The sequence below is a fragment of the Podarcis cretensis genome (genome assembly GCF_951804945.1).
Source record: "Podarcis cretensis genome assembly, chromosome: 2".
Taxonomy (NCBI): Eukaryota; Metazoa; Chordata; class Lepidosauria; order Squamata; family Lacertidae; genus Podarcis; species Podarcis cretensis.
The window spans coordinates 23,161,597-23,174,029 of record NC_137171.1 but is presented as its reverse complement, the minus strand read 5'-3'; the positions used below and the strand labels follow the sequence as shown (position 1 = coordinate 23,174,029).

At 41.3% G+C, this 12,433-nt stretch overlaps 1 protein-coding gene across 4 annotated transcripts in view; it reads right to left on the bottom strand.

The window, feature by feature from the left end:
* Positions 1-12,433, bottom strand: part of HELZ (helicase with zinc finger) — a 120,790-nt gene that overhangs the window by 85,128 nt on the left and 23,229 nt on the right. For 3 of the 4 annotated variants that reach the window (XM_079965331.1, XM_079965333.1, XM_079965332.1), the window contains 3 exons: positions 6,876-7,103; positions 5,894-5,930; positions 2,621-2,745 (listed from right to left, as the gene is read on the bottom strand). In XM_079965331.1, coding sequence (XP_079821457.1) covers positions 2,621-2,745; positions 5,894-5,930; positions 6,876-7,085 — 372 coding nt within the window. In that variant the 5' untranslated portion in view covers positions 7,086-7,103. The remainder of the gene's footprint in view (positions 1-2,620; positions 2,746-5,893; positions 5,931-6,875; positions 7,104-12,433) is intronic. The other variant, XM_079965334.1, reaches the window with a different exon arrangement.

Below are 12,433 nucleotides of genomic sequence, written 5' to 3'. Positions count from 1 at the left end.
GGGTCCAAAACGGAAAAATGCTATTATTATTTTAAAATCCATGGGAAACTTTTTAAAGCATGGGAAACATTTTAAAACTTAAAAATATGGAGAGATAAATTATATGGTCAGAACGTATGTCCTAACACTTTTACTACAGCCATTCTGTTGGGCAGGAGTTTCTTTTTATTCCTTATAAATTCCTTCCTTCTTTTCCAACCATAAACATGTCTGCAGTGACTCTCTTAAAAACAACTGATAACACTAATACTCCAGGACAGCTGAAAACTACAGACCTGGAGGCTGGTCTAGCCAGTATTACCTGGTGAACCTGATATGAGAGGAACAGAGCCTTAACTTCCCTGTGCAACTCTACCCCCCTTTTCTTTCCACTGAAGTACAACGTACTTCAAAGGCAAACCTCAGACCAAAGGAGCTGCCAGATGCTTTCCTAGTAAAGGAAGCATGCTAGATACCAACAGCTAATCCATCCATGCTAGTGAGATCAAAACAGAACTTTCCCATATAAAAACAATCAATACAGGGCAATTCAAAAGAGGAGTGGAGAATCAAAAGCAAACAAACCACCTAATCCAAAGCCCATGTAACAGGGACATGTTTTTCCTTTTTTAAAAAAATCACTCTTCCATTAGCTTTAACATCTCCTCCCACATTGATTCCAATGGGAAAGGAAAGGTGTCAAGTCCATGGCAGGTGTCCTATTTACCCCATTCCAGGAGTGTGCAAGTGGAATGGAAGTGCTTCTCCTGATCTGCCCCTTGGAAAACCTCTTTGTTTTTCGCCTCTACCATCAGAGCACCAATGGAAGAAGAGGGATAGCCACAGAGGTTTCTGTGGCTGCAACCTCTGGTGCTGCCTATGGATAGGAAGATCTACACCTATGGCCCAAAGACACCCACTTGGGGACTATTGGATTGCAATTTATAGAGATTAAGGCTCCCCGTGCCCTGCAGAGACTTTGCGCAGCTAAGCCAGAAGCAAAACAGCAAGAGGGAGCGCTGCGCAGCGCTCCCTCTCACTGTTCTGGCTTCTGGGATAGCCTGCGAAGCCTGCATTCCCTCCATAAGACGCACACACATTTTCCCTTTTTTTTAGGAGGGAAAACATGTGTCTTATAGAGGGAAAAATACGGTATATAACAAACACGTGACAATCCATGCAATTTTTTCGTCTTCAGATTTTATCTTTGATTCTAACTTCTTTTTTAGCACAGCTGTTATGTTTTAAGCTGGTATCAGTAAATCTTGCAAGGTTATGTGCAGTTATAACAAAAAGTGTATGCTTAATATTGTTTGTATCAGCCATAGCTTTAAAAACAAACACACTTTCTTTACTTGACAATGCACGTGTCCTGAACCTGTGTGTCCTGCTAGAATGTGTTTCATAAACATCAGCCAAAGAGCAATGAATCCTGATGTAATCTGCTCACAGGAGTCAAATTTATGAACAAAAAAGAAAACTTCCTTAGTCTTTCAAATATAAGTGGACCCAAAGAAATAAGATAAAACACATAAACGGTTTGATTCAAATTCTTTTTTTAAGGTGGAAGTTAAAGTTTTAAGACTGTGGATTTATCTCTTGCTGATGAATCAGCACATGCAAAAGAAAACTGAACCCCTGGCTTTTGAAAGAAAATTAAACAAGAAAAGGCTTTCAGCTGTTTATTTTTTTAAAAAACAGAACTTCATTATAGCTTTCCTATATTGCTTTCCTATACTGAGTTAATTTTATGTTAACATACTTTGGATCACTCGTCAAAATATTGATCCTATTAACTTATTACCCTATTAACATACTGCTATGTAAGAAATGCAAGGGAAGTCAGTATGTCTGAAAGAGCCATGGCTATGTGGATTTCACCATCTCCAGTGCAGTTTAAACCAAAAGAAACTGAAGGCTGACACCATCCTCTAGTCTAGACTCAGCGTAGAAGTGGATGAAGGTCAGAAGGCAGAAGTAAAAGGCCTAGCACAAGCATAGGCAAACTCGGCCCTCCAGATGTTTTGGGACTACAACTCCCATCATCCCTAGCTAACAGGACCAGTGGTCAGGGATGATGGGAATTGTAGTCTCAAAACATCTGGAGGGCCGAGTTTGCCTATGCCTGGCCTAGCAGTGGCGGAGAGATTTTTGTAGACTCCTTGGTGAAAGCTGGGAAGGAGTATTTGGCCACTGCAAGCAATACCACAGGATGCAAGTCTTGAGCAGTCTGTCAGCAGCAGGCAGAGGCAGCTAGTGAAGTTGCTGCTTGAGTGCTACAAATCAATTACCTTTCCAGTCAGAAGCCAGAATACAAGGAGAAGCAAACTCAGGTGGCCCTCTCACATGCTTTACACACTCATAATCTTAGATGCTAGAAACAAGGATAAAGGATTTCCTGCAGCTCTGGATCCAACCCAATGTATTTGTTACATGCAACAGCTGCCAAACTCTGTTGGATCAGAGTCGTGGATATAACTGGGAGTCATGTTTCACTTTATCTATAAACATCCGCATGCATTAATATATTCACTAGGGCTCAGCACAAATCATTTAGTGCTGAAAGTTACTGACACAGCCCCTTCGTTACTAGATAAAGTATATTAGTTCAAAAAACTAGAGATAATCAATTGTCACCTACCAGTGATTCACCCATCAGTGATTTAGAAAGAGCGTTCGATACAATCTGCAGCTTCCCTTTAAGATGCATGCAGCAAAGCACTGCACGGAAAGTGTCATCTTCCTTGTCCAGTCCTTCTCCCAATACTAAAGTGAAAATCATATTCCATTATTCGCCACCAATTATTTACACCAGTTTTTTAAGGCACCCCAACTTGAATTACATCACAGAAGTAAAATTAAGTGGGGGTTTTTCCAGAAATATAATCTTAAAATATCCTCCCTCATTTTCCACTCTGTGGTTTCCTTTTGCTCGCGTTTTATGTGAAACTTTCTAGCTCTGCTTTGAACTTAAACATTGTGCTACATCTGGTCAACATTCTGGGATGGTAGGAGTTGTAACCGTACATCATCTGGAAGGCAACAAGTTCCCCATCCTCATCTTAGGAATTTGACCTGCATAATTTCTGTCCTAATGAAGAGTACTTCTAAAATTCCACTGCTCTTCTACACGCTTTTTCCTAATTGAAATTCATTTTCAATAAAGGAAGCACAGAATACATTTCCAATGAACTGCATCTGAAGGAAATAATCAATAACCTATTTACGCCAGAACCAGTCCTAATCAAATCAGCATTGTGTATTTTCTTTATGTAATGTCAGTACTGGCTTAATTTTAAAAATACAAAATTAAATCTTGACATGAATTTTGTGCTCCCAATGTACAGATACTGGCAACGTATTTAACAACAAAAGCCACAACTGCAGGAGAGGTAGAGATACAAAGCTTTAATTAATATCCTATTTGTATTATCAAAACATAACAGCATCATCTAGTCCAGATATCTTCAATCTTTTCAACATGCATTTGGAGACCCATTTCTTAATCTTTTACCATATATTTCCATGGTAGTAGTGCTTCTGTCCATCTTGGATCAGACCACAGCCCAGCGGTGGGTCCTGACCCACCAGTTGAAGATCTAGTGATCTAATCAACACTGATGTATGTAACACTCTCAACGAATTAAGTGGGATTTAACAGTGTTTAATGTAGGGCTGGGTCATCTCCCTAACATGAACAAAATCTAATTAAAAAATGGAGAGCACCATACTCTTCGTTCTTTGGTGCTCTTTGTCCAAAATATGTTATGAAATGAGACAGGCAGTTCTTGTTACATTTTGGAACTGACATAAGTTAAGACTAGGATACCCAAACTGGCACCCTCAAATACCTCCCTTTGCTCTCCCATCATTGAGAATAAAAGAAACATTAGCAGAGTAGTGAAATGTTTTTGAGTTGTGGAGAGAGGGAGACAGAGACAGAGATCAACATGTATATATTAATTAAATTTATCATCCTGTTTCTCATCAGAGCCGACAATGGCTAACATTTATGAAATACAGCGTTCAAAACAAATTGAAAATACCATTTGCCATAAAATATGGAGAATCAACAATACACTTAAACAAACAGGGACATTCAGAACAGTGGGGGGGAGGGGAGAATGAGCCTCTGGAGTCCTGGATCAGAACTGAAGGGTCACAATTCAATCTTAAAGCACATGCTTTGCAACCAGTAGATCCCAAGCATTGTTGGTATACCTGGGAAAGACCCCTGTCTGAAATCTTGGGGAGACACTGCCAATCAGTGTTGACAATACTGAACTAGATGGACCAATAGTCTTAAGGTAACTTCCTATATATGTTCCTTTATGTCTCCTTCCAATTCCATGCTTTATTGCATAGAGATTTCAATCAATAGCACTTACTGATCCAGCATGTCTTGTAACCAACCCAATGTAAGTAAGTTTTCATATTACTAAACCTCAAAGGAGCTGCCTTTTAAGATAATGAAAGCTGCCACCTTTTGCAAGGAGGAAAGGATTCCCTCCCCCCATCTGAAACAACTGTAATACACAAAAACCAAAACAACACATGATTCCCATTAAAATTCCTCCCCATCAATTTAGCTTTAGCTGTTTATTACATGGGTGTTAATGAACCTACCTCTCAAGCCAATTAAAGCTCACAGCATAATTATTTAATGAGGAGAGTCATTTAAACAAAAATCCAAACCTCTGAACAAAGATTGTTAAAGGCAACCATGTCAGAATACTGTAGAATAAATAAGCATGGCAAGCAGGATCACCAGAAATGCAAATTAAGTCATTATTATTATTATATATTGAAAGTTACCTGGCATCCATATGCAGCTATGTCAAGCTTCCAAAGTGCTTCCCATTGCTAAAAGCTAGTAATAGAGAAGCTGCACTACTCTGCATAATTTACCGCAGGGGGTGGGAAATCATGGTCCTCCATAGGCTGCTATACTTCAACTCTGCAGCCAGCAAGGCCAACAATCGGGGATGATAGGAGTTCCAACGAATCAAAACCTGCAAGGCCACAGGATCCCCACCACTGGCCTACAGGGCAATGTTTCTAAATACATACTTTAATTCAACTGACTCCAGCATTTTGTTGTATCAGGTTGAGAGTTAACAGGGATACTACTGAACCTTGGAGCACAGCAGGTAAACTCAACAACCGAGTACCGTATTTTTCGTCCTATAGGGCGCACCGGCCCATAGGACGCACCTTGTTTTTTGGGGGGAGGAAATGAATAAAAAATATATATTCCCCCCCCCCCCAGCCGCGGCTGCCGCCCCAAGCCTTGCGCACACTCGCCCGAAGCACGGGCAGCCCTCCGGAGGGCTCCGCGTGCTTCGGGTGGCAGGCTGCCGCCCCAATCCTCGCGCGCCCGGCGGGACCTCCCGCTGGGCGCGCAAGGCTTGCGGACACTCGCCCGGGCTGCAGGCTGCTGCCCGCGGGAACTCCCGCCGGGCTTGCAAGGCTTGCAGATAGCTTCCTGAAGCCTGGAGAGCGAGAGGGGTCGGTGCGCACCGATGCCTCTCGCTCTCCAGGCTTCAGCGAAAGCCTGCATTCGCCCCACAGGACGCACACACATTTCCCCTTCATTTTTGGAGGGGGGGAAGTGCGTCCTATGGGGCGAAAAATACGATACATTTTAAACAACAATTAGGATTATGTTCTCATAACTCTACTTTAGAGAGTGCAAGAAGATTGCTGATACTTAGAGAACATACTCTGTGACGTACTGCACGATTTCTCTTTGCAAAGTGGCAAATATTGTTTTTATAATGCTCACAGGAATACTTCCATTTTGGACAAATCCTTTTCTCTAGAGAGCCAGATTTGAAGTGATTTCTTAAAGCTTAAAACTCCAAAGAACCAACCACATTGCTATTAGCTGTAACAAAAAACTGCATCTTCATACCGTGCCTGCAGTCTTCATCTGCCTTTCCATAGTTTTTCTGAAAAAAGAAAAATATATATATTGTTGGACACAGCATAAGCAATAAGTACATATTTGCTTATGAATTTGTTTAAGGCAGCAGTTAAACAGAAACATGTGATTAATTCAGCAGCACTCTGACTGTAATCCAAGCATAGCCAGGAGTATGCAAACCTCTCTGATTTCAGTGAAACTGTCTATGCACCCGTTCACAGTTGGTAATCAAAACTGCAGCTCAAATCTTAAATACAATCAGTAAATTCATTCTCCACTTGGGGATCCCTAAAGCAGCCAAACTAGCACCACACACAACCTCGACCCCCTATACACACACACCAAGGAAGATATCCACAGACTTGCAGAACCCCAAAGGTTTGCAACAGTACAAAAATCAATAGTCCTACTATTTGAAACATTTGCCCCCATTAATAGATCAGATCTAAACTGCACTTAGGTTTAATCTCGAAAGCTGCTCTATGCAGGCAGTCTTGAAATTAAATTTGAACCAGATGTTAAACAAACAAACACCTATTTGTTTCATCGGATACCTGCGGCACACCCGCCCTGTTCCCTAACCTTCCCCCCCCCCCACCCCTACTCAGGCAATGCAAACCCACTTCATCCACCTTTCTAACCTGAAATAGTGTCTCTCTCCAGCGACGGTACAACACAAATATTGTTTTAAATAAGGCAAAATAAAGAACACCCGTCCGTGCATCTTTTACTTTACCCAACAAAGAGGGCAAAAAAACCAGACAGTGTATGCCCACCTTCCATGAAAGCTAAGAGCGCGGGGACCAAGTATGTCTCCCACTCCAATTATGTAGCCAAGCAGGTAAATAATTGACTGCTAGCTCTGAGCAGCAGGATAGTGTGATGTCAATAAAGGCTTTTCGATTTCCACGTACTCATACAATAAAATCAAATTATTTTCACTGGATTCGATTGTAAACATCACACTCACGAGTTGCAAAGAAGAAGCGATTCTATAGAGAAGGCTCTCAATTTTGATGCGGTCGATTTCAGCCTGACACGCTTCTGGGAAGTGACTGGGAGGGTACCGGCTGAGGGAAAAGAGGGCCTCCGTGCAGTGCTTCACCGCCACTTCGTAATCCTGCTGTCTGAGTGATTCACATGCTTGTTCACATGACTTCTCTGGTCTTCTGTCTGCCATGACTCAGCGGCAGAAATCCTAATATGAATCAGGAGGGGTTTCAAATGCAGGTTAGCTTTAATACAAAAAAATGGTCTTTCAAAACACACCTACATTTTCCAAGTGCTACTAACTGGCCCCCATCGCTATCCCAGGGTTCTTATATTCCGCTTGAGCCTCTGCTGCATGCTAAATTCCTGCCATTTTCCCCCACAGCATTTCTCCTTGCACTTTGCATCTGTTTCCATTTTAAAATACTGTTATCTGTCTCCATAACTCTGGAATGAGTAGGTGATGCTCATGTCCCCTTTTACTGCAAACATCAACAATAGTACCTCACGAGAAACCATTAGCTTTGCATTCTTTTGCTTTACATTGGTTTGAAGTGCCACTCAGAGTTAATGTTCCTCTTGCAAGGGCAGATTTCTCTACACCTAAAGACAACTTCAATTATAACAAATGGTTTGGGGGGAAAACACCACCGCCACATTTGCATTAGGTGTTGTTATAATGCTAGGTAAAGGTAAAGGTAAAGGTACCCCTGCCCGTACGGGCCAGTCTTGACAGACTCTGGGGTTGTGCGCCCATCTCACTTAAGAGGCCAGGGGCCAGCGCTGTCCGGAGACACTTCCGGGTCACGTGGCCAGCATGACATCGCTGCTCTGGCGAGCCAGAGCCACACACGGAAACGCCGTTTACCTTCCCACTGGTAAGCGGTCCCTATTTATCTACTTGCACCCGGAGGTGCTTTTGAACTGCTAGGTTGGCAGGCGCTGGGACTGAGCAGCGGGAGCGCACCCCGCCGCAGGGATTCGAACCGCCGACCTTTCGATCGGCAAGCCCTAGGCGCTGAGGCTTTAACCCACAGCGCCACCTGTGTTATAATGCTACCCGCTAACAAATCTTTCCTTGTTTTCTCATGTTATCAGCCATAATGGTATTTTATAAGGAATTTATATCGCAGAGGCACATCTTTTCAGGGCTTTACACTGAAGTGGGAGTGGGGACTTGTTTGTCTTCACAATGTTTATCAATTACCGTATTTTTCGCTCTATAACACACACCCGACCATAACACGCACATAGTTTTTAGAGGAGGAAAACAAGAAAAAAAATATTCTAAACGAAACAGTGGATGTATGATTTTTGTAGTTCATGCTGTGGCCACAGACATGTGATCTGACAGTGAGTTTGGGGTAGCCCAATGCAAAAATCCTGAGGATCCATGTGGATCCATGCTTTGTAACCACGTTTTTGCACCACTGCGGCCCCAAGCAACAGTGGGTGCGTGATTTTTTGGTGCAAGCTGTAGCCATGGACATGCTATGTGATCTGATGGTGAATTTGGGGTGACCCAGTGCAAAAATCCTGAGGATCCATGTGGACCCGTGCTTTGTAACTAGGCTCTCTGTCCCTCTCTTCTCCCCACTCAGTGGCTCTTCTCCCGCTTTGCTGTTTCAAAGCGAGCAAAGCGAGCCACGGAGGAGGGAAGGAAGGGGAACCATGGATCCTCTGTTCACGACTGCAGCAGATCGCCCCCTGCCATCCTTAGGCATTCGCTCCATAACACGCACAGACATTTCCCCTTACTTTCTAGGAGGAAAAAAGTGAGTGTATGGAGCAAAAAATACGGTATGTACTATTTTTCTAAAAATGTTGATTTTTCCAACACTTCAATATATGTGCCTTTTTACCTCACCAAAACATCCCAATGCCTGAGTTGGCACAGCAAATGGGGCTCTGTCCCAGCATTGAGTCAAGGCACATAGCAGCCAAGACTAGCCAGGTTATTTTGGCACCCAGGAAAGAAATCCCACAACCACCTCTTCATGCAAAATACAGTAATTATAAATTAAATAACTAGCCATTTTGTGGCATCCAAAATCAGCTACCTGAGGCAGCTTCCTCACCTTGACTAATACCCAATACTAATCTTCAACCGTAAGCCAGCCCTGGTGTAACCTGCATTCTGGCGCTAACATATTAAATCTTCATATTAAAATGAAGCAAAGCTTCAAATTCATTCATCTTCCTATTAAACTTTGCACCCTATGTTTGTTTCTGTATTTGGTAGAAAACCCCACTAAGACAAATCTTCTAAGCTTATTTACCCTGGCCTTTGATACCCAAGGTGCACATTTTTAGGCCTCACCCTTTCAGTGACTGTAATTCTTTGTTTCTAAAATGGTTTTTAATATTTTATTTTAAATTGCCGTTACCTGCCCTTGGACTTTATGGTGAAGAATTTAATAGTAGTAATAATAATAGTAATAATAATAATAATAATAATAATAATAATAATATGCTTTAAATTAAAATTGAGGTTAATAGATAAACCAACTTAATACAAGATGCATTTGAAAATATGTTCTGCTCTCTGTGGAATAAAGGATCTACACAAATGTAATGCTCTTGATCTCAAGAATTGCCAACAGGACTAATCATCATCATCATCATCATCATTTATTACTTATACCCCACCCAACTGGCTGTGGTTGCCCAGCCACTCTGGGCGGCTTACAGCACATAAAAAATGGTAAAACATCAGACATTAAAAATTTCCTGATACAAGAAAGGTCACATGCTGTCTCTCCCCTCGTCTCTTTGCCCAAACCAGTCTTACAAAGCAGTACTATGAATGTTTACTCAGAACTAAGTCTCACTATGTTCAGTAGGGCTCAGTCCTATATAAGTGTACTTAGGATTGCAGTCTTCAGTCCTGCATACCATTTTACCATTTCTTTTACGGATGAGAAAATATTTATATGTAACTACATTGGTACCTTCGGCTACGAACTTAATTTGTTCCAGAGGTCCGTTCTTAACCTGAAACCGTTCTTAACCTGAGGCACGCTTTTGCTAATGGGGCCTCCCACTGCCACCACCGCACGATTTCCATTCTCATCCTGGGACAAAGTTCTCAACCCAAGGTACTACTTCCGAGTTAGTGGAGTTTGTAACCCAAAGCGTTTGTAACCCGAGGTACCACTGTAATACAATTTTTTCAAACAACTCTACAAATGATTTCCTCAACATAAACATATGTGGACATTTGTCTCCAAGATTTATGTCAATAACTGGCTACTATTTGGTTGTAAGTCGTTTTGGTTACCTTGAACAAGATAACAAATTTAATGAATAATGATCATAATAATTACTGTGAAGATGTCCAGACGCTTACCTCCTAAACAAGTGCTAATATCCCACCCCCAAATTTTATTTAAAACAAAGATAAAACAACTACATACAATCAGAGCATCATCCCCGAATACTGTACTGTACTCCCAGAGGTTTGTCAAAGGGTATATGCTAAAATCGTCACACAAACCCAAAATGATACATAATAACCTCCATCACTTGGACTATTGTCCGCAACTAAAATGTTATATTGTATCAGCAGCAGTGCTAGTCTACAGGGTTTATACAGGAAGGAGAAAAAATAATAATTAAAATATTTAAATAAGAGTGCTTCATGCAAGTCAAATTGTGATGTATAAAATTGCCGCTGGTGCCAATATTAATACTTGATACTAATACCCGATACTAATCTTCAGCTGTAAACTATAAGCAGAATTGCCATCAGCTTTCAACACAGTACTGAGTACCGCACTTCCCTGTTTCTGCCCACACCAGTGTGTGAAACTGAGTTGCTGTGGGTGGGGACATTTTAAGCCTTTCAGACATTCGTTGTAACATTTGCACTGGACACGATGGCTTGCTCAGTGATTTTTGTTTTAAATGAGATGTATTAGTATTACTATTATTATTTTAAATGCATATACTGTACTGCCCTTCATCCAAAGATCACAGGGTGGTTTACAGTATAAAAGCACAAAACATATAACACAACAATAACCTCCCCAACACATTTTAAAAGCCATAGATTGTTTAATCAGGCGAAGGTCTGGAAGAAGAGAAATATCTCACACTCCAAAACCACCATGCTACAATGTTGTTGTTATTTGGTATTATGGAGCTACAGTACTATTGTACGATAATGCTAATTTTAAAAATACAGTAGTATTAATGAAAAATCTTTCCATTCATGGCTATTTTAGCAACATGGTGAATGACAGTGGCTAGAAAAGCGGGGGGGGGGGGAGGCTTAATTGTATGGCATTCCAGCCCAATGGTGTTATAGTGCTATACTCTCACATTCCATGGAACCAGAAGTATTTTAGTGATAACAGAATAGGATCTTTCTCTGGCATAATGAGCCTTCCCATTATTTTCCTCCCCCTGAAGTCCCCTGTACACTTTTTCCCCCTTTTCTGCAAAGCACTTAAGAGGCTCTATTTATAATCAAGCTGCGTTGTCCTTGCCTGCGAGCCTAGGTGAAATTGCCTCGGTTCCTGAGGTGAGAGCTGGGGCAGTTTCACCTAGTGTCTCGCGAGCAGAGGCCAATGCAGCTCGTTTTTTTCAACATTGTGGTATATCGCCACACTGCAATGTTTAGCTGGCGATAAACCGTGATGTTGAAAAGCTGATATTGCCCAGCTCTAGTAACTGCATGCAATTTCTTATAAACCGTGACAAGCTCTCAAGTGCCTTTTTATTGCAATCAAAAACGGGCATACTTGGTTGGAAAAATATACTTCATTTGTTTCATTTCAAAACAGTTGCAAATCTACCATTATACAAATACCAATTCTCTGAATGTCATGAATATGGCATGCATTTTAGTTCCCTATCAATGTAATGCAATCTCCTATTACAGTGGTACCTCAGGATAAGTACTTAATTCATTCCAGAGGTCCGTACTTAACCTGAAACTGTTCTTAACCTGAAGCACCACTTCAGCTAATGGGGCCTCCTGCTGCCACCGCACCGCCGGAGCACGATTTCTGTTCTCATCCTGAAGCAAAGTTCTTAACCTGAAGCACTATTTCTGGGTTAGCGGAGTCTGTAACCTGAAGCGTATGTAACCTGAAGCGTATGTAACCCAAGGTACCACTGTACCTATGTTCAGAAGCCAAAAGGCAAAAGTTTAGAAGGCAAAAATGTGTCTTTTCCAACCAGCCCTTTGGTTTTTAATTATGTGGCCTCCTTCAGTGGGTGGGAAGTCTCAGCCCTGCTTTTTATAAACATGAATGTGTTTTACTCTCTTTTAGTTTTATGTAGCTTTTAATGAATATTTCTAAGTTGCTTTGTGTTACTTCTTATAAGAAAAATGACTAATAATTTCAAATAATCATTATAGTAACAGCCATTCTCACTTCTTACAAACACTGATGTTTAGTGCTCATTTTGTATGAAAGCACAAAGCACTTCCTGTAGTATAATGATCAAGCTAACTTACAACCCAGTTTCTGAGCCATGCTTCAATGCTATTTATTTACAGTCAGATTTTAAAATGACCATTTTAAAATG